This window comes from Triticum aestivum, chromosome 1D (genome assembly GCF_018294505.1).
Source record: "Triticum aestivum cultivar Chinese Spring chromosome 1D, IWGSC CS RefSeq v2.1, whole genome shotgun sequence".
NCBI lineage: Eukaryota > Viridiplantae > Streptophyta > Magnoliopsida > Poales > Poaceae > Triticum > Triticum aestivum.
This window is the reverse complement of record NC_057796.1, coordinates 10145740-10168396: the sequence shown is the minus strand read 5'-3', so window position 1 is coordinate 10168396 and position 22657 is coordinate 10145740. Positions and strand designations below refer to the sequence as shown.

Here is a 22657-nt window from a genome sequence, read left to right as displayed (position 1 = left end):
ATCCAAGCAAATCCACCAAAGATAGATCCGCCAGAGACACACCTCCACACGCCCACCAACGTTGCTAGACGTACCGCCATAATATAAAAACATCTTTTACCCTATTCCATAATATAAAACGTTTTTTTATCCGATATACGTGCTCCTCTGTTCAGTTTTGCTTGCCATGCCATGTAATATAGAAATATGACGAACAAAAAGGAAATTAGCACTGAAGAGAAGAAATAAAAAATTAATTAAGAAACAAAAAAAAGAGTTTTGACAGCTGTGGGGTTTGAAGCGAGCCGAAGGCGCGCCGCCGCCATCGCCCCTCCACCGTGGGAGTCGGGCATAACTTGTTATAGTAGACAGTCGGGAAGCCGTCGTACTAAGGCCCCATAGAACTAGCGCACCAAAACAGCAACCGCCACCAATTTAGAATAACGTAGATTAGAAGGATCCAACTCGAAGACACACGAACGTAGACGAACAACGACGAGATCCAAGCAAATCCACCAAAGATAGATCCGCCAGAGACACACCTCCACACGCCCACCAACGTTGCTAGACGTACCGCCATAATATAAAAACATCTTTTACCCTATTCCATAATATAAAACGTTTTTTTATCCGATATACGTGCTCCTCTGTTCAGTTTTGCTTGCCATGCCATGTAATATAGAAATATGACGAACAAAAAGGAAATTAGCACTGAAGAGAAGAAATAAAAAATTAATTAAGAAACAAAAAAAAGAGTTTTGACAGCTGTGGGGTTTGAAGCGAGCCGAAGGCGCGCCGCCGCCATCGCCCCTCCACCGTGGGAGTCGGGCATAACTTGTTATAGTAGACAGTCGGGAAGCCGTCGTACTAAGGACCCATAGAACTAGCGCACCAAAACAGCAACCGCCACCAATGAAGAATAACGTAGATTAGAAGGATCCAACTCGAAGACACACGAACGTAGACGAACAACGACGAGATCCAAGCAAATCCACCAAAGATAGATCCGCCAGAGACACACCTCCACACGCCCACCAACGTTGCTAGACGTACCGCCATAATATAAAAACATCTTTTACACTATTCCATAATATAAAAACGTTTTTTTATCCGATATACGTGCTCCTCTGTTCAGTTTTGCTTGTCATGCCATGTAATATAGAAATATGACGAACAAAAAGGAAATTAGCACCGAAGAGAAGAAACAAAAAATTAATTAAGAAACAAAAAAAGAGTTCTGACAGCTGTGGGGTTTGAAGCGAGCCGAAGGCGCGCCGCCGCCATCGCCCCTCAATCGTGGGAGTCGGGCATAACTTGTTATAGTAGACAGTCGGGAAGCCGTCGTACTAAGGCCCCATAGAACTAGCGCACCAAAACAGCAACCGCCACCAATGAAGAATAACGTAGATTAGAAGGATCCAACCCGAAGACACACGAATGTAGACGAACAACGACGAGATCCAAGCAAATCCACCAAAGATAGATCCGCCAGAGACACATCTCCACACGCCCACCAACGTTGCTAGACGTACCGCCATAATATAAAAACATCTTTTACACTATTCCATAATATAAAAACGTTTTTTTATCCGATATACGTGCTCCTCTGTTCAGTTTTGCTTGCCATGCCATGTAATATAGAAATATGACGAACAAAAAGGAAATTAGCACTGAAGCGAAGAAACAAAAAATTAATTAAGAAACAAAAAAAAGAGTTTTGACAGCTGTGGGGTTTGAAGCGAGCCGAAGGCGCGCCGCCGCCATCGCCCCTCAATCGTGGGAGTCGGGCATAGCTTGTTATAGTAGACAGTCGGGAAGCCGTCGTACTAAGGCCCCATAGAACTAGCGCACCAAAACAGCAACCGCCACCAATGAAGAATAACGTAGATTAGAAGGATCCAACCCGAAGACACACGAACGTAGACGAACAACGACGAGATCCAAGCAAATCCACCAAAGATAGATCCGCCAGAGACACACCTCCACACGCCCACCAACGTTGCTAGACGTACCGCCATAATATAAAAACATCTTTTACACTATTCCATAATATAAAAACGTTCTTTTATCCGATATATGTGCTCCTCTGTTCAGTTTTGCTTGCCATGCCATGTAATATAGAAATATGACGAACAAAAAGGAAATTAGCACTGAAGCGAAGAAACAAAAAATTAATTAAGAAACAAAAAAAAGAGTTTTGACAGCTGTGGGGTTTGAACCCACGCCCTTTCGGACCAGAGCCTAAATCTGGCGCCTTAGACCACTCGGCCAAACTGTCTTTGGTGATAACAATCTACAAACACGCTATTACTACTCTGTCGGTTCCTGCAGCTCTGGACTGAGTGCCAAAAAATCCTTGCTGCAAGTATGATTCACCACATGGGAGAACTAAACCTCTTTGTCCAAAAACAAAGCCAGCTTTTTTTATGAACTTACATAGTACTCCCTCTGGTCCTAAATATTTGTCTTTCTAGTGACTACATACGAAGCAAAATGAGTGAATCTACGCCCTAAAATATGTCTATATACATCCGTATGTGGTAGTCCATTTGAAAGCTCTAAAAAGACAAATATTTAGGAACAGAGGAAGTATGTGACAATTGAATCACACCAATTGTGGGGATCTTGCGAAGAACAGAGGAAAGCTAAATTTCACACCAAACTGAAGAAAAATCACCAGCAGAACTGAACATGTGCCATAAACATCAGCTTTATTTTCCTTTTTCCAGGAACAATTTTGCGTTCCAGAAGACAAAAATGTCTCATATATAACTATAACAAACAGCACCACATATGCGCGCTCCGATAAACAAACGGAGGCAGAACCAATGGCAAGGAAACAAAATTGCAAGCTAAGATGCCATTAGCACCCTCGCCATCTTATTCTTGCTACCATCTTATTCTTGCTACAGGAACCAATATGCAACCATAGGTCACAACTATAGCAACTACATATGCACAGTTTAAATAAAACAATCAGGTTATTCCCCTTTTCTTCACATGAACCCGAGCTGTGTCAGGTCGTCGTCGGGGACCTCGAGGACGCCTGAGAAGTCGCAGTCCTGAGGCAACGAATCGTCAAGACCATCAGGGAACCACGAGCTGAAATCGCCGCCTTCCTGCACGTCGAGACCCACCGGGACGTCCAACATGTCTTCGTCTATTCCAGGCAGGCTTGCTGGCATCACGGGATGGGTGGATCGCTGGGTGGCGTTCCCGGGACCAGCTCCTGGTTGCCGAGCGATTGTCGCTGCGCCTGAGGTGCCTGTCGATGGCCCCGGGCGCTCCTGCGCTGACGGTGCTGGAGATGGCTCGGCGGCTCTGCCGAGGACGTCGCCGGATGCTGATAGCTGCACCAGCTTCTGCTTTGACTTTGTCTTGTTTCTGCGGTCACCGCTCCTCCCGCTGCCTGACGAACGGCGCCCCGATCTTCCACCGGAGCCCTTTGCCGATGCTTCTCTGGTGCGGTCCCTTTCCCTCTTGCCCTTTTTTGATCTTGTTGTAACACCTGGAAATTAACGGGTAAGCAGAAGTTATGTTAGCTCCTGAAGCACCGGTGCCGGTAACAAACAACAATATGATTTTCTCTCTCATCAACAGTAATTGAGAGTGTATTACCTTCTGTGGATTTTGGGTCGCTGATTGGGAAGGGTGCAGATAGCACGCTCCAAAGGGAAGGCTTTCTGAAGCAGCTCCTCTTCGTTCCCTCGAATCTCTGGCATCGGGCAAGGGTGCGTCTCGCAAAGGCCGACGAAAATGCTAGTTCTTTTTCAGTCCTACTGACAACAGCCTTCTGGCGAGAACCAGCTCGCGTCCCCTACATATCATCAAGAAATACAATCAGTATCCAGTATGACTCAGCATTCCTCTATAAACGGTACTGTTAAAGCGCTGACAAAAGAAGAATGAACAACCTCCACAGCCTCCACACCCTACATATCATCAAGACATAAAATCAGTATCCAAGATTACTCAGCATTCCTCTATAAGGAAAACTATAGTTTATAAGAGCAGGATGATCATTCTCCTGATATAAGGTATTAACACCGATATCAGAAATGCGACCATGTAGAGAGATGCCTCAAGTACCTGAAGTTTACTGTACGCGCTTTCAACCAGTTTGTTCAATGCATGTTGCTCTAAGCTCCTGTCAGGGGATTTTTAAGTTAGCCACTGAAGAAATCCTATACAGTGCCATTTAAGATATAATCCACAAACAAAAATCCATTTATACCTCTCCTCGATACTTTTTGTATCTTGAATTGCTTTGTCTAACTTATGCAATCCATATTTCTTTTCCTTCAACTGCAAAATAAAAATGATACATTATATAAACTGTTAAACCCCTAATGAGAAGAAAACTACATATGATTCAGAGATAAGAAAGGGCATCAAAGGAAATGCATCAAATGAGAAGTCTTAAAATAGGATAACATGAATTATCAATCTAATCAGGTTGAATCTTTTATCTTATGGTGTAAATCAACCACTTAAAGCCACTGAAACTTTTATATAGACCCCTTGAGGTATTCCATATTGCAGTTATATGCTATTTTCTAGTGATATGGACATATCACCTTCATTCTGTGCTGACTAGATTTGGACCCCCGCCGTTCAAATTGGAACGATCACAATTTAGGATGGCAAGATTAAGATGTACTCCCTCCGTTCCTAAATATAAGTCTTTATAGAGATTTCATTATGAACCACATACGGATGTATATAGATGCATTTTAAGTGTAGATTCATCCATTTTGCTCCGTATGTAGTCCACCTAGTGGAATCTCTACAAAGACTTATATTTAGGAACTGAGGGAGTATACGTGATATTATGGCTCCGAACCATCATGAAGGGTACCAAGATGCAGTTCTTCCATGGAAAATAACTAGTAGTTATTTGTTAATCGTATCTGATGAAGCTAATAGACGTCATTCAACACATAAGTTACATTACCCCTATACTTCCATATGTTGATGCAAGGTGAACAAGGCCTTATATGCTCAAATTCAACTGTCCATTTTTTTCCTTTTCGAATAACCAGTACACCAAAACCCAAGCTCTAAAAACATGAACAAAATTGTAACACCTTACACTAATCTGACGCAATCACAGTAACACATTGGGAGAAAAAAGTAATAGGGTAAGCATCCATGTTTAATGAAAATGATGGCATTTTACTTAAAGCGCATTGAAAGCATGTTACAAGGAGTGGTTGCAAAGGTAACCTGATCATGTAGCCTTCTCCTCAGCTCTGAAATCATTTTATTGATGTCCTCATCCCCTTCATCATCTAGATTTGGCTGAAATCATAATGCAAAGATAAGGCAAGAAACAATAATAAAACGTAAGAAGGAAAAGTTCACTAAAGTAAATTTGATATTGTCTGGTTATTGCATAAAATTAACCAGCCATTACACAGGATGACAGGACTACACACAAATTGAAATATGCAGAAAATGACATCAAATATCAGAAGTAAAAAAAAGTGAACTAAGTGTATGCCTAGGCATATTATGCTTCTAACCATGTTAGCTGCCAGAGTAAAACAGCCGATAATATATAGTAGCAATTGCATACTAGGATACCGATATCAAGGCATTTCCTGCAAGGATCTCAACTATTCTTTGAAATCATCTGCGTTTGTGGCTACTTAATAAATTAACTTAAACTATGACGAGCACCAAATCATACAACACAGCTTCTCAATTTTAACCCTTCCATGTACAAGGTTCAAATGCCCAACATTAATAGTTTTACGTTTACAGAAGGAATAGAAACCTTGTGTGCCAAAGATAACATCCAAGGAAGATAAGTCCCTGCCAACTAGCACCAAACAAACACATGAGACTGCTCAAATTCTGCCAATTTGTGATGTTTCATGTTATCTGATTTCTAGGCATACAAACTTATAAAGAACTACATTCAGGGGTATTTAAGTTTTCAAATGCTCAAGATGTTAAGAGATGCAGGCTTTATGGAATCATACCACTGTCTCCAGACAAATGCCAATACTTTCCAGCTCAATCAGAATCTTATCATCCATAGACATCTGCATGTACTGATATTCATGTGGAGGTATAGAGATATTTTTCCTTGAATTTCCACACTGCAGTGAAATCTGTGGTATTAAGTCATGCAAATGGCCATATTCTGGGTGTACAGCACCATTGAATCCATCTGACAAACTCTCGCAATGGATCGAAGTTTGATTACTGGAGCTCATGAAATTGCTCGAAGCTGTGTATCCATCGCACAGGCTCTGATTTACCACCGAAGAATTGCTTGAATGTGCAAAATCCACACTCAACCCAGAATTATATGTTATGTCACTGACTTGAACTTCATTAGTTAGGTATCTGTGGGCAGTGCAGGGAATATGGCTATCTGAAATATCGACAAAGATGTCTCTTTGCACATCACTGGAGCCCGAAAAATTATCTTCCATGATTAAAGCTGAAAGGAGTCTGTGTGCCATCGGGGCCATCTCATGAAACCACTCATTGGGTTCTACATTTTGTGTCCCATTGATGTGGTTTTCCTCGCCAGGGATACAACTTCTGACAGGTCCTTTTGTTCTAACTCCACTGGTTTTGCTTAGCTCAGATGAGAGAGATGAATTAGATGCAGCCAGCACCTGAGAAGAAATCTCCTCCTGTAGATGTTATGGAACACGTCAAGCACTGAAGCAAAGATACAAGCTCTAAAAAATGAGATGAACTTCATGAGTGGGCAAAGTTTTCTTAGATGGGACGACTCACGCAAAGAAGTGTAACATACCATTGTTTGTGGTTTGATGTAGTCGGTGGATGCTATGACATTATGTCCACCATAGGACATGTTCATCTCAAGCTCTTCCACAAGGTCAATCTGACAATGAACTTCAAGTGAGAATTCGTCCAAACCCAACAAGGAAGCAAGTATGGTCGAGCATGACATATTTAAATTATAATGGGCACCAACCTGGTGCTCTAAGAAAGCTAAATTTTCAGAGCTTATGAAAGTTAGCATTGGCTCCATCTCCTTCCAAAAAGGTCCAGAATATGCACCAACTGCAGGAAAAAAAAAACAGAAAGTTATAGCGCATCAACCCAAAGAGATGTGACATAGCTCAACCGGCAAAATCAGACAAAAGAATAAACGCACTGATAGCACTGCGAGCAGCATTTGCAGCAGCTAAAAGCTCCTCTAGGTCACCGTCTGGTTCAGCTGCAATGATCAGTTAGTTATTAAAATCGATAGGCTAAATTAGGGCAGAGGAGACGGAAAGTATCCAAAATTGAACCATAATAGTTGAAGCATAAAGGTGAAGTGTCTTTCTACAAACCTGGTATAACTGTAGGCTTGCAATTCAGAGTCTGTTCGTGACTGGGTGAAGTTTTGCAGTCAGAAGGTTTAGTCATCATGGAGTGCCCCACTTTACTGCACCAGCATTTAGAAGCCCAAATCAGTTTCATATAAAGAAGGGACAATTACATTTGTGCCCTTAATTCACATTGTTACTGAGGAAGCATTAGGTACCTTTCATTATTTTCTTCTCCAGCTCTTCCACATTTTAGTGGTTTTCTTGTTCCTGTAGCATCCAAATTTGCTTCTGATATTGAAGAGCACCCTTTTAAGTTCATAGAACCTCTTCCGCTCCTCCCATGCCGAAGAACACCTCCATGTTCAGGTTTTTCTTTGGAAGGTGCCCTATTTGATGAAACAATTGATCCTGCTGCATTGTGAACTGCAGTTGCCTCCTCATTCTCAATATCACCACTATTCTTAACTTTCTCCTTAGCGTTGCCTTCGGTAGCAGCGAGCCGCCCACTTTCAAACAACCCAACAGGAGATGAGATGTTATCAATCTTGGCTACCTTTTGTGAATTACTGCCAGTAACATTTTTTGGAAGCAAAACACCGCATGACTCAATAGATGCTGACCTAGCAGCAGTATCAAGTGGAGATCCATCAGATAAGGCTTCATCTAAATTTGAGACTGGAGACACTACATTCGCTCTCCTTGTCCGTGACATTTTCTGTGGGCGCTGACCAACCCAAGCAATCGGAGGTGTGGACGCATTTGAAGGTGTCAAACCACCTGAACGTTTGCGGTTTGTCATGCTTCTCAAAGGTGAGGCTTTATTTGAGCAGGGTGTTTCTTCACATTCATCGCTTACACCAGCTGAACGTTGGAAGGGGGGCATGACAAGTGAACTTGTTCTTGGTGACCTGCATGCTTTAGTCTTGGGCGAGGGACTTAAGTTTGTATCAGAAGTATGTACCCTGCATATACAGAAATGCAGCAGATCATCAGAAGAGTTAAGAATGATAATGTTGCAGTACTTATTCAAGTATATGCAAAAAAAAACAAAGTGTGATTTGTCAAGATGAGAGTTACTTATGCATGAGAATAAAGTAAAGGACTATCCTTACTTGTTTCCTTTTATCATAGCACGCTCCTTTCCAGGTCCAGCATGCCGGATTCTTCTTTCATTTGGTAGACTGGTATAATCAACATCAATCTTGGATAGAATACGTGACCCAATGTTATTCTGCTGAAAACTGCTATCCATCTTGCTACCTGCTACTGCTCCGGCAGAAGCTCCATGTCTGCAATAAAAGAATGAAAAACGGTGAGTTCTAACCTGGTGAGGAAATGACGTCATAATTAGCAGAACAGATGTCCACATATAGCCAGATTGTGCTGGTAGAGGATTCAAGTAGAGTAGATAAGAAGCACAAATATGATTGCAACCTAGCGCAAAACCTATGTGGATCAAATAAATAAACAGCAGTTCAGCCAAGAAAAAGAAACCCCAAGCATCAATCTCATGGTTATGCCTGATGGGCATACATAGTAATGACATTCATCTTTCTCGTGATGCTTGACTTGTTTCAATGCACTGCATGTCAGGCCTCACTCTCTATTTGAATTATGAACTTTGTCTGTATGATGCTTACCAACCTAGATCTCACATTTACCATAGTACTATGCTTGAGTTGTTTTCACATTACAACAAACTTTAGTTCAGCATAGTACTCAATTAGGACTAGAACTCAGTTAACCTGAGTTTTCGGTGGAAAAAAAAAGAACAAACTTGACGCAACAGGTAAGCACACCAAACAAAGTGTACCTGAATGCAAGACCATCACTAGACCGCGGGCGTGCTTCGTTGGCTGGCCTGCTTTGACCCACAGGTTTAACATCGCGATCAGCATCATTGCTTCTACTGAGCATTGTTCCCAGAGAGCGCTTGCGTTTTACTTTAGGTGAGTCCTGTGATTTGTCCTCAGACAACTCCGATACTGTAACAGATGTTCTTGCACAAGTTTTTTCCTTCTCCAGTGGTGAGGTTTTAGCACTATTAGCTAGAGGACCTTGCCTTGTTGGAACACTACCTCGTCCTTCCAACTGAAATATGCAAAAATACATTGAAATAAGTTGGAATCACAGAAAATGGTAGCATAAGAAATTTTTAAGGAGTACGAAAACATAATGAGTGTGATCTGTTACAGAAGCTGTAGAGATAATAGCAGAGATAAAAAGCCTTAAAAACTTCAGGTTTTAGAGGTAGGCCACTCAAACAAGCTCAGCCAGAGTTACAGTTTCTATTTATTTTTAAATCCCCGAGGAACAAGTTACAACAGGGAAGTATGAATCAGAGACAGAGGCCAATCCATAAAAATTAGCAAGTTTTAGGATAGGTTCAAAACTGAAGACTGCATTTGGATTATGAAATGACCACACTAGCAACAAAGGCTGAATGGTCAGAGAACAGAGCAGGAACATCGGTTCTTTCTATGGGCATTAAACCTAAATCACCATCTTCCCACCCTTGTTCTGCTTTAAAGAAGGCCAGAAAATTGTATGAAATCTTATACTGGTTTTCAAACCACCCATGGCATAACTTTACAGTCAGAAAACTGTATGAAATCTTATTCGTTCCAGCAAGTAATTAGCCAAAAACAAGGGCAGGTAGATGGCATTGGCAGTTTAGCCCGAATTGTAACATTTGCTTAAGCTACAAATTATAAGACTGAAACCGACAAGACTAAAACTTGGTGAACTGACAACTGAGTATTTGAAAGCATAGATAATGGAACAATGTCACTTGACAGTATAACAAATGCGGCACAAACCCGTCCGTCCGTCATCGAGGACCGCATACGCTTGCTAATTGCCCCCAGGGAGCTGTTGTTGTAGCCCTGAGCACCGGCTCTCGCCACCGCGCCAATAACAGAGACCGCAGGTGGCGCCCCTGTCTTGGCGGCCCCGGCATCGCTCCTCTGCCGCCTGCGCGTGACGACGTTCTTGTACTTTTCGATCTTCTGGATCGCGTCCTCCAGCGACCGCACCTTGTCCCTGGCAGAGGCAGACCGATCAACCAACTAGCAACGGCGCAGGCACAGGGGACAAGCACCGGTACAGGCGTCCGCGGTGGGTTAGGATGGGGGGCACGTACCTGGCCTTGCCGGAGGACTCGGCGACGCTGTCGCGAACCCGCCGGAGCTCCTCCGGCGGGTCGCCCGCCTGGAGCGCCCGCCGCAGCTCGGCGTGGCGCGCGTGCCTGGGCTCCCCCGCCGGGGGGACCGTGCCCAGCGAGATGTACTTCGCGAGACCAGTGGTCGGAGGGAGAGGGGGAGCCCCCGCCTCCTCGCCGCCATCGCGGGGCGCGCCGGCCATGGGCGGCGGGCTAGGGCTGGGCGGATGGATAGGCTACCACGGCGAATGCTGCCGTGGCGGACGCGCGCGGCGACGGGGGCTGTTCGGGACGGCGGAATTGCGCCGGCGCGTGGTGGAGGGCCGGCCGCGGCGGGGGAGAGGGGCGGGGCCGGCGGCGATGGGGAGAAAGGCGCAGGCTTTGCGCTGAAAGGGATGGATTTGATGATGGATAGGGATGATGGGAGGGAGGGTGGGATTGGAGTCAACCTCTTTCCCTAGGATCGGTCAACGGCAATAGAGCACGTGCTGCTTTTACCTCTTTTTGCAGGAGGGAAATGAAAAACGTGCTCTTTTTCTAGCCACTCTAGTTTTTCCACTTGTGGTAGTTTAGGGCATCACAGGTCTCTCCAAATGGTGCTGGAATTTAGATGAAGACTCTTATCAAATTCCATGAAAAGAATTATTTGCAAAAAAAAACTTTTTGAATGAGTCGTGGCTCTAGATTAATCAAACATAAGTAGTACATGAAATCCTCAAAAGAAAAAATAGAATGCAATTCACTCCTCGGGGAATCCTCCATCCTCTCCATTCCGCACATACCGATGGCGAGCCAAAATTGATGCTGTTGGAGCTTCATGCCATCGCCGAAACAATAAAGTTGTATCCACGCAGGCGGTTGGGAAGCCATCGATCTCTGTCGAGAAGTGTCGGTGACATTGATCCCCAAGGATCCAAGGCCCAAAGAAGAAGACGGTGTTAAGCTGATCACACCTAGACATCCGCCCGAGTCAAGGGAATAGGGAAATAGGCGACATTACAGTCAAAGCATCATCGGTCTGATGAAAATATAACCAACTCTCCATGCATTGCCCACAGAGGAAAAGGCTGATACGTCCATTTTGCATCATGCTTTTATATTGATATTTATTGCATTATGGGCTGTTATTACACATTATGGTACAATACTTATGCCTTTTCTCTTTTATTTTACAAGATTTACATGAAGAGGGAGAATGCCGGCACCTGGAATTCTGGACCGGAAAGGAGCAAATCTGAGAGACCTATTCTGCACAACTCCAAAAGTCCTGAAAATTTACGGAGAATTATTTTGGAATATATTAAAAATATTGGGCGAAGAAAATACCAGAGGGGACACACCAGGAGGCCACAAGCCTAGGGGCGCCCCCTACCCCCTGGGCACGCCCCTGTGGCTTGTGGGCCACCTAGCAGGCCTCCGGTGCCCATCTTCCGCTATATGGAGGGTTTTGACCTGGAAAAAATCAGGAGAGAGCTTTTAGGATGAAGCGCCGTCGTCTCAAGGCGGAACCTGGGCAGAAACAATCTAGGGCTCCGACGGAGCTGTTCTGTCGGGGAGACTTCCCTCCCGGAGGGGGAAATCGAAGCCATCGTCATCACCAATGATCCTCTCATCGAGAGGGGGTCAATCTCCATCAACATCTTCACCAGCACCATCTCCTCTCAAACCCTAGTTCATCTCTTGTATCCGATCTTTGTCTCAAAACCTCAGATTGGTACCTGTGGGTTGCTAGTAGTGTTGATTACTCCTTGTAGTTGATGCTAGTTGGTTTATCTGGTGGAAGATCATATCTTCAGATCCTTAATGCTATTCAATACCCCTCTGATTATGAACATGAATATGCTTTGTGAGTAGTTACGTTTGTTCCTGAGGACATGGGAGAAGTCTTGTTATAAGTAATCATGTCAATTTGGTATTAGTTCGGTATTTTGATGAGATGTATGTTGTCTTTCCTCTAGTGGTGTTATGTGAATGTCGACTACATGACTGAAAGATCGAGGATGTCGCCTAGAGGGGGGTGAATAGGCGCTTTAAAATAATTACGGTTTAGGCTTGAACAAACGCGGAATAAACCTAGCGGTTAATTTGTCAAGCACAAAATCTACAACAACTAGGCTCACCTATGTGCACCAACAACTTATGCTAAGCAAGATAAACAACTAAGTGATAGCAAGATATATGACAAGAAACAATATGGCTATCACAAAGTAAAGTGCATAAGTAAAGGGCTCGGGTAAGAGATAACCGAGGCACGTGGGGACGACGATGTATCCCGAAGTTCACACCCTTGCGGATGCTAATCTTCGTTTGAAGCAGTGTGGAGGCACAATGCTCCCCAAGAAGCCACTAGGGCCACCGTAATCTCCTCACGCCCTCGCACAATGCAAGATGCCGTGATTCCACTAAGGGACCCTTGAGTGCGGTCACCCAACCCGTACAAATGGCAACCCTTGGGAGCGGTCACCGAACCCGTACACTTTGGCAACCCTAGGGGGCGGTCACCGGAACCTGTCAAATTACTCGGGGCGATCTCCACAACCTAATTGGAGACCCCGACGCTTGCCCGGAGCTTTACACCACAATGATTGAGCTCCGAACACCACCAACCGTCTAGGGCGCCCAAGCACCCAAGAGGAACAAGCTCAAGGGTACCAAGCACCCAAGAGTAATAAGCTTCTCAACTTGTAACTTTCACGTGTATCACCGTGGAGAACTCAAACCTATGCACCAAATGCAATGGCAAGGGCACACGGAGTGCCCAAGTCCTTCTCTCCCAAATCCCACCAAAACAACTAATGCTAGGGCGGGAAATGAGAGGAAGAACAAGAAGGAGAACACCAAGAACTCCAAGATCTAGATCCAAGGGGTTCCCCTCACATAGAGGAGAAAGTGATTGGTGGAAATATGGATCTAGATCTTCTCTCTCTTTTCCCCCAAAAACTAGCAAGAATCCATGGAGGGATTGAGAGATAGCAAGCTCGAAGAAGGTCAACAATGGGGGAAGAACACGAGCTCAAAGGATAAGGTTCATTGGGGAAGAAGACACCCTTTATAGGTGGGGAAAAATCCAACCGTTATGCTCACAGCGCGCACAGAGCGGTACTACTGCTCGTCCTCACGGTACTACCGCTAGGGGTAGCGGTACTACCTCAAAGGATAGCGGTACTACTGCCTGCGAGCAGTACTAAAAAAAATACATCTGTGCCTACCACCGCTGGACTTGTTACGAGCTTTTGGTCCGGAGCGGAAGTAGCCACGGAAGTAGCCGCGGTAGTACCGCTCCAAGTGGTAGTACCTATCCCAAGAGCGGTAGTAAAAAATTACATCCCCTCCAAGCGGTAGTACCGCTGCAGCTTTTATAAGGACACCAAAACTGACACAACTTCTGCAAACGGACTCCGAATTCAACGAAACAAAGTTTGTTGGAAAGCTAGCGACAAGGGCTAACAAAATCTTGATAGAAATAACAATAAGAAGCAAATTAGAAAAGGCCCATAAGAAAATGGTGAGAACCCTGTTGGAAATATGCCCTAGAGGCAATAATAAATGGTTATTATTATATTTCTTTGTTCATGGTAATTGTCTATTGTTCATGCTATAATTGTATTGTCCGGAAATCGTAATACATGTGTGAATACATAGACCACAACGTGTCCCTAGTAAGCCTCTAGTTGACTAGCTCGTTGATCAACAGATAGTCATGGTTTCCTGACTATGGACATTGGATGTCATTGATAACGGGATCACATCATTAGGAGAATGATGTGATGGACAAGACCCAATCCTAAGCATAGCATAAAAGATCGTGTAGTTTCGTTTGCTAGAGCTTTTCCAATGTCAAGTATCTTTTCCTTAGACCATGAGATCGTGCAACTCCCGGATACCGTAGGAGTGCTTTGGGTGTGCCAAACGTCACAACGTAACTGGGTGACTATAAAGGTGCACTACGGGTATCTCCGAAAGTGTCTGTTGGGTTGGCACGGATCGAGACTGGGATTTGTCACTCCGTGTGACGGAGAGGTATCTCTGGGCCCACTCGGTAATGCATCATCATAATGAGCTCAATGTGACTAAGGCGTTAGTCACGGGATCATGCATTGCGGTACGAGTAAAGAGACTTGCCGGTAACGAGATTGAACAAGGTATTGGGATACCGACGATCGAATCTCGGGCAAGTAACATACCAATTGACAAAGGGAATTGTATACGGGATTGATTGAATCCTCGACATCGTGGTTCATCCGATGAGATCATCGTGGAACATGTGGGAGCTAACATGGGTATCCAGATCCCGCTGTTGGTTATTGACCGGAGAGGCGTCTCGGTCATGTCTGCATGTCTCCCGAACCCGTAGGGTCTACACACTTAAGGTTCGGTGACACTAGGGTTGTAGAGATATGTGTATGCGGAAACCCGAAAGTTGTTCGGAGTCCCGGATGAGATCCCGGACGTCACGAGAGGTTCCGGAATGGTCCGGAGGTCAAGAATTATATATAGGAAGTCAAGTTTCGGCCACCGGGAAAGTTTCGGGGGTTACCGGTATTGTACCGGGACCACCGGAAGGGTCCCGGGGGTCCACCGGGTGGGGCCACCTATCCCGGAGGGCCCCATGGGCTGAAGTGGGAGGGTAACCAGCCCCTAGTGGGCTGGGGCGCCCCCCATGGGCCTCCCCCCTGCGCCTAGGGTTGGAAACCCTAGGGTGGGGGGCGCCCCACTTGCCTTGGGGGGCAAGTCCCCCCCTTGGCCGCCGCCCCTTGCCCTAGATGGGTTGTGGCCGGCGCCCCCCCTTCCCAGGGGCCTATATAAAGGGGGGAGGGATGGCAGCAACAACACAGCCTTGGGCGCCTCCCTCCTCCCCTGCAACACCTCTCTCTCTCGTATAAGCTCGGCGAAGCCCTGCCGGCATCCCGCTGCATCCACCACCACGCCGTCGTGCTGTTGGATCTCCATCAACCTCTCCTTCCCCCTTGCTGGATCAAGAAGGAGGAGCCGTCGCTGCACCGTACGTGTGTTGAACGCGGAGGTGCCGTCCGTTCGGCACTCGGTCATCGGTGATTTGGATCACGACGATTACGACTCCGTCATCCACGTTCATTGAAACGCTTCCGCTCGCGATATACAAGGGTATGTAGATGCACTCCTTTCCCCTCGTTGCTAGTATACTCCATAGATGCATCTTGGTGAGCGTAGGAAAATTTTAAAATTATGCTACGATTCCCAACAAACCCTTCCTCGAATAAGACCGGTAAAACCTCCAACACCGAAAACGCAATAGAAGAAGCATGTGAACTCCGTTTTCGATGAACTCGAGCTTGTCAAGAAGATGGCCATAAGCTCCAAATCTCACAAGGAGAAAACCAAACAAGAACCAAAAAGATGATGCAAGCATGCAATGGTTTGAGCTCTCTATGAACGATACGATCAAGCTACTCACTTGAGAGCCCCCCTTGATAGTACGGCGATTGATCCTATAACCCGGTCTCCAAACTACCACCATGGGACCGGTAAAATAGAGAACCTATCAAGGCCAAACCTTTGCCTTGCACAAAGTCCACTTGAGCTAGATGTCGGCAATCTTGACTTTCTCAAGTAGGACCACCTTTCTTGATTGCGTTAGCTCGGTGAAGACTAGTAGGTTGCTCCCCCATACTCCACTATGGGTGAGCCACTCTTCGACACATCTTCACAAGTCCATTGTCACAACAATGGACGGCAATCTTCAAGCACTTGATCTCTTCGTGATGCATCACTTGAACGTGCACACCGCAACCTAACCCCACAAAGAACTCTCACGAAGACCATGGGTTAGTACACAAAGTGTAATTGACAATGCTTACCATACCATGGGATCACTTGATCCCTCTCGGTACATCTTCTACGCTTTGTGAGTTGATTAACTTGATTCACTCTTGACTTGGTCTTGATCAACCTTGAACCTTTCCAACTCTCTTCATTTGGATGATGCCTTGAAGGTAAGCATGAATGATCACACAATCTTCTTCTTCAAGACATGTTTGCAATAAGCTCAACTCTCACATGACCAATCTTTGGATAATTCCTTAATAGCACCTTGGTCAACACATAAACTCCTTGAAACCAACACATGGACTTCAAGAAATGCCTATGGACAAATCCTTCAAATATAACTCAATGCAAGCATTAGTCCATAGAGAATGTCATCAATTACCAAAACCACACATGGGGGCACCGCATGTCCTTTCAATGACACTTCACCATGATCTGGGCCTAGGGGAAGGCATTGGGAAATAATAAGTAGATGATGGGTTGCTAGAGTGATAGAAGTTTAAACCCTAGTTTATGCGTTGCTTCGTAAGGGGCTGATTTGGATCCACATGTTTCATGCTATGGTTAGATTTATCTTAATTCTTCTTTCGTAGTTGCGGATGCTTGCGAGAGGGGTTAATCATAAGTGGGAGGCTTGTCCAAGTAAGGACAACACCCAAGCACCAGTCCACCCACATATCAAACTATCAAAGTAACGAACGCGAATCATATGAGTATGATGAAAACTAACTTGACAATAATTTCCATGTCCTCGGTAGCGTTTTGCTTTTTATAAGAGTGCGTTCAGGCTTGTCCTTTGCTACAAAAAGGATTGGGCCACCTTGTTGCACCTAGGTTACTTTTGTTACTTGTTACCCATTTCGAATTATCCTATCACACAACTATCTGTTACCGATAATTTCAGTGCTTGCAGCGAATACCTTGCTGAAAACCGCTTGTCATTTCCTTCTGCTCCTCGTTGGGTTCGACACTCTTACTTATCGAAAGGACTATGATAGATCCTCTATACTTGTGGGTCATCAAAGGCCAATCTTTTCACTCGATCCTTCCTCTAGATCTGACAGCGCACGCACCACCAAAACCGGAGAAGCCAGAGGAGGACTTATTGCGCACCACTACCACCACCACGAGCAGGGCTGAAGTGACAGACCGTAGAGACCTACCTATCCATCTGATTTCGTCACGGTTCCAACATCTCACGCATTGCCTAAGATATAGAAGAAGTCAGAGGTACCATTATGAAGTGGTGTTGTCATCACTGCTGGAAGGGCCGAAGTGACAGACACCAAAGACCTATGAAATGCCCCAGGACGAGGACGAATTAAATCTCCCACTGATAGATTGGGGCCTCCCCGCACTACCCACTAATGGAGCCCATGAAGGAGGAGGAGGACGATGACGATCTGCCGGTGGAGGAGATGCGACGGCTGGAGGAATCTAAATCCCTAGGTAGGCACTACATAGGGAAAAGAATGGCTAAGTCATAGGAAATGTAACGGCTGTCCGTCTAATAAGGATGGTTACTACTTGACGCTTATGTCATTTGCAAGGTTTGAAGAGTAAGTGTAATGAAAGCAAAGGAGAAAGATGCATAAGCAATGAAGAAGACAAATCGGCACAAGTACAAGTTCCAACATGAACATGTTCAATCTACCACCATTGATGTTTTTTTAAACATTACAATTAAATTGGTAAAAATCGTAAAATCGCTTCTCTTGACTCTACAGATAGCTGGATCTGACGCTCTAGACAAAGCCAAACGTAGGTTGGACAAGAACTATAAAGATTCTAGGATAGTTTGAATAGGCCTGACCAACTAATTGAAGTCACGAAAATTCGCAGGGGCACACGAGTGTGGGAGCACTCACCTGCCAAGTCCCGTCACCCGCTTGTTTTGCCTCACGATTCACGCAGTAGTTCAATCCCACACGAGAGCACAGTAAGTTTTAAGTTTCAATGTTTGAAACTTACCTTTTTTGCATCTAAAATGCCAAGTTTTAACCAGTTTCAGAGATATAATTTTAAGCAATTTTTTCTGTCGGTCATAGACACAAAATAATGGATTTTTATCGGTCGCTCTACTAAGTATCAAGTAGTGAAACGGAACGTTTTCAAAAGTCATCAAAACATATTCAAAATGGATCTTAATTGAAAGTGCTGGTCACGAGGAAAACGAATATGAAAACAGAACTTACTTTGAAAATTTTGTTTAAAAGATATAAAACTTTGAAAATCAGAAGACAAAATAAAAAAAGGGCACAAGGGACATGAGTGCCCCCGCACTTGCGTGCCACAAATCCTTTCCCCTTGAAGTCACTACTTCAAGTCATTTCAACCTTCAACAGCCGGAGATCAAGAACTCTCAAATGCACTTGACAAACTAAATTGACTCTCTTTAGTGAAGATTGATCATCCTTCTGTGCGAAGAACCTCGGTGAGGAAAAAACTTTGAATTGCCATTAGAATTTTGGTTTGCGGTATAAAATTCCGTATTTCAAAGAGGAACACAAACGTGATGAATATGCAATGAAGATGGGTCATACAAGCAAGCAACTACTATCTCCATATTATAAAAAGGTGATAGTTTTAGCACTAACTCAATCTTTAAGATACAACATTGACTACTAATACTATTGTATCATATGTATAAAACCATGAAAATATAATATTTTAGAAATACTATTGTTATATGGAGGAACTAGCATACATCATCATATCTAATTACCAAAACTAAGCATCTGGTCTAACACATAGTGATAAAGAATAAGTGATTGTCGATGGTGCAAATGACTAAGAATTTTGGAATTGCCAATCAATTTTGTTTTACACTATTGAAGTACGCGGGTGTACTTATTGTAGTAATGCCGGCCAAACAAGCAGGCGCATGGACCCTGATAAGTGGGACACACATGCAAGGCCCGCTACAACTGAACCAACAAACTATAAAATAAATATGCGAGGAGGAGGATCGAACCCATGCACTCACTAAGGCCTTGTTTGGCACACAGGGCCCACGGAGGCTTCTAGAGGATTTTCCCTCTTGGGCTCAAAAGCCCCTAAAATCCTCAAGCCTGTATTTGGTGTATAGGGATTATACCAGGCCAGCCCCAAAATCCTCCTTCGATCCCCTCCATTCCACGGGGCTTTCATGCATCGAGGGTTACCTCGTGGCTTGGCCCTTGACTCGCTCGACGTGAGGCATCAGTAAGAAAGAGCCGCCTCCACACTGGCGTCTCCCGCCAGCCACAAGGAGACTGGTCCGCCACAAGGCTTCTAGGGTATGCCGTCGCCGCCACCTCCCCTTCCCTCTCCTACCCTTCCTACGGTTTCTTCTCTCCCCACCATGGATGTGACCAAACAAGTAATTTTAGAGAAAGAGGGCTGGGGATGGAAGAGGTTGGGGAAGAGCGGGGATTTTATGGGATTTGGGAGGGATTCACCAAATCCCCAATAATCCCCCGCCCCTTTGGGCTTTGAAAACCAAAAAGGGCCTAATGGGAGTGCAAGTCGTAACCACTAGACCAATCCAAGTTACATGATAGCAAATAAGAAGAATTCCTTTTGTAGTCTTATAATCCATGCTAGGCCAAAGCCCTTTACCAAAAACGTGGAGGGCTAGACCAAATGGTTGACTTGGGATAAAAATAAATGTTTTTATAGAAGGACTTAATAAATATTTGAAGGAAAAAGAATTTAAAGTTAAAATTGTTACTTAAAACTGTTATTTTGCTATTACACACATTATTTCAAACTTTGAACCGGTCTTAAAAAATAGTACAAAAGGAGAAAAATGAATTAACGAAAAAAGAGAAGAAAAATAAAAAATAGAAATAATGCTTAGACCTTGGCCCAAATAGGCGACGACATCGCTCCTGTTGAGCCAGCCAAAGCGCCCGCGGATTTGAAAAAACCATCGATTCAAAAAATGTCCCTTTTCAAAATTTGTTAAAAAATCCAAAAATGTTTCTTTTTTTTCAAAATTTGCTAACAAATTCAAAACTGCTTGAAGAGTTTAATAATGTTCTTGCTTTCAAAATTTGTTTGGAATTTAAAAAATATTCTTATTTAAAAAAAGATCTACACAAATACGAAAAATGTTTGGGTAAATTGAAAAATAATTGGTTTTAAAAAAGTTCGTATTAGATTTCAAATTTCTTAGTGTTTTGCAAAAAAAATGTTCGTGTTGAAAATTTTGTTGTAGTCCACGAAGAATGGAAAAGAAACAAAAAATGAACAAAAAGAAGAGATATTGAGGAAATATTGGTTCGATAAAGTTATCCAATCGCTGAGGGATAGTTGTTATAGTCCGCCTTTCCTACTTAGACGCTGAAGCTTATTAGCTCATGTGGCTAGCGATGAGCGGCCAGCAGCGGCAGTTACATGGTTTGATCCCTCGCATTGCTATTTATTTTGGTGATTTTCAAAAGAAACAAACATTATTTGGAATTTAAAAAATTTACGGTTTTTAATTTTTCTCAGAAACTTAAAATATGTTCATGTGTTCGGAAAATATTTATTAATTTTAAATATTGTTCGTGCTTTTGCAAAATTGTTCAAAATTTCGATAAATTTTGGCATTACCCAATTTTGTCCTCAAAATTCAGAAAATGTTTAGGATTTTCAAAAATTGTTTGTATCAATTTTTTTACATTAAAAAATGAAATTTTGAAAAAATTCAAGTTGTTCAAAAAATTGTCGGATTTTCAAACATTACTAGTCTTTAAAAAAACGTGTTCACAGTTTTCAGTAAATATTAAAAAAAATCAAAAATTGTCTAGATTTAGTGTTGTGTTTAGTTCTTAAGCTTGCGCATTTCCATTTTGTTCACCAAGGCTTGTTAGCCTGACTGGTAAGTTATGCTCCCCTCTGACCTGGAGGTTTGTAGTTTGAATCCTAGCATGGGTGGTTTGTGCTGACTTCTTTTTTATGTCGCTGGAGAGGCAAATTTACTGTGTATATTATTCCGGGCGACCCACCATAGATACGTATGATATGTGAAAGGTCAATATTGCCCTTTACACATTTAGTGAGGGAGGTTGTACCGAAGCGGGATTCGAATGAGTAATTGAAACTTCATAAATTTTATTGAATAAATACCATTGAACAAAAAATATACAATTTCAACGAATTCATGCGTTGATGCTTACGGTTTTGAAAGGGAAAACAATAGAGCACGTGTCAACTTGGTTTCATTCTGTTTCAAACACTATGTGCCCTCTTGGGAATATATTTCTTGGTTTTGATGTGGAGATAGTTCTTTAGTGCCTCGCAGATAATTATCATTTATGCGAGTTGAGTATAGGTGAGATGGTTATGTTCCTTGTGCAATCAACCTACTAGGGTTCAAGCCTTAGACCTGGCAGGTGCTCGCATTTTCCTGGATTAATTTCAGCCTTTCCAGTTATGTGGCGACTTCGTAAATCTTAAGATGTTGTGTCGGCTCGGTATCTCAGAGGTGCTCATAGGGATAGGGTGTGCATGTGCATTGATAGGATTGAGTGTATGTGTGTATATGTGAGCATCTGCATTTTTACTGTGTTAAAATAAAGTTGATTATCATTTATTGATATCATTAATATGTGGACATGATACACTGAAAACATGAAAAAAAAATCTTCAGAGTTCATAGAAAGTAACTGAAACTCTTCCCAGTGCTTCATGGTGTACATGTGTTAAGGGTGCTATATAGGAAAAAAAAAAAGGTGACGTGACAAAGTAATTAAAGAGGAGAGAGAGCATTATGTTGATCCAACAAAAGAAACGATGCTAAACGCCTGGAGTGCAAAATGTCTACCAACCAATAGTTTAGTTGTTAAACAATTAAATAAATACACCTTAGCTGCGAAAACTAAATACCTATGCATGCAAGGCGCTTAGAGAGGCGCTTAGTAAAATAAACTAGTTCTTTTGAAGCACCAGCGCTTATCTCTACAGGAGAGATGCCTAATTAAGTGTTTACCCTTTATAAATAAGCACATGTGCTTCAAGCCTTCAACAAAAACTGATTTATTTCTCTAAGTAGAATTCTATAAGGCCGATTAGTTGCTAAGATTTTTAATGCATTTAGCACCTCACCTAAGCACCAATGCATTGAAAGAGGACTAAGTAAACCCACAGGTGCCAATATTGCCTAGCCATATACTCCCTCCGTATCAAGCTCAACTTTGTACTAACTTTAATACAAAGTCAGTACAAAGCTAAGTCACTTATTTTGTGACGGGGGGACTAGGATTTAACAAATTGTTTTCTTTAGTTGGAGCAGAGCCCAATGGAAGCCTATTTTCACATGTTAGCATTTTTTCGACATCAGCAATAGTTTCTTCTGAATAGAATATCAATGAAATGTGAAAAACAATTTGGATAACTGCACTATAGCAATTTGGAAAGGAAAAACAATAGACCGTACATA

The 22657-nt window shown here is 43.3% G+C and overlaps 1 protein-coding gene and 1 non-coding gene across 3 annotated transcripts; both read right to left on the bottom strand.

Annotated features, from left to right (window-relative positions):
• Positions 1-2177: 2177 nt before the first annotated feature.
• TRNAL-UAG (transfer RNA leucine (anticodon UAG)) lies at positions 2178-2257 on the bottom strand. The gene has a single exon. It is a non-coding gene; the product is annotated as a tRNA-Leu (tRNA).
• Positions 2258-2671: 414 nt separating this feature from the next.
• Positions 2672-10857, bottom strand: LOC123179885 (uncharacterized). Of its 2 annotated transcripts, XM_044591787.1 has the most exons (16): positions 10426-10857; positions 10103-10325; positions 9097-9374; positions 8396-8572; positions 7499-8245; positions 7305-7399; positions 7124-7186; positions 6941-7029; positions 6758-6847; positions 5967-6632; positions 5206-5280; positions 4214-4284; positions 4069-4126; positions 3894-3911; positions 3598-3796; positions 2672-3487 (listed from the first exon to the last, which is right to left on the bottom strand). In XM_044591787.1, the coding sequence occupies exons 1-16, from the start codon at positions 10644-10646 to the stop codon at positions 2976-2978; spliced, it is 3582 nt and encodes a 1193-aa protein (XP_044447722.1). In that variant the 5' UTR covers positions 10647-10857; the 3' UTR covers positions 2672-2975. The 2 variants fall into 2 exon arrangements, with proteins under 2 accessions (XP_044447722.1, XP_044447723.1); XM_044591788.1 differs by lacking the exon at positions 3894-3911.
• Between the last annotated feature and the right edge of the window lie 11800 nt (positions 10858-22657).

Excerpts from the sequence above, each read along its gene's own strand:
- LOC123179885 (XM_044591787.1), bottom strand. The coding sequence starts at position 10,646 with ATGGCCGGCGCGCCCCGCGATGGCGGCGAGGAGGCGGGGGCTCCCCCT. Across the intron at positions 7,400-7,498 it reads GGAGAAGAAAATAATGAAAG|TAAAGTGGGGCACTCCATGA; the intron begins GTACCTAATGCT and ends ATGCTGGTGCAG. Across the intron at positions 4,127-4,213 it reads ACAAAAAGTATCGAGGAGAG|GAGCTTAGAGCAACATGCAT; the intron begins GTATAAATGGAT and ends ATCCCCTGACAG.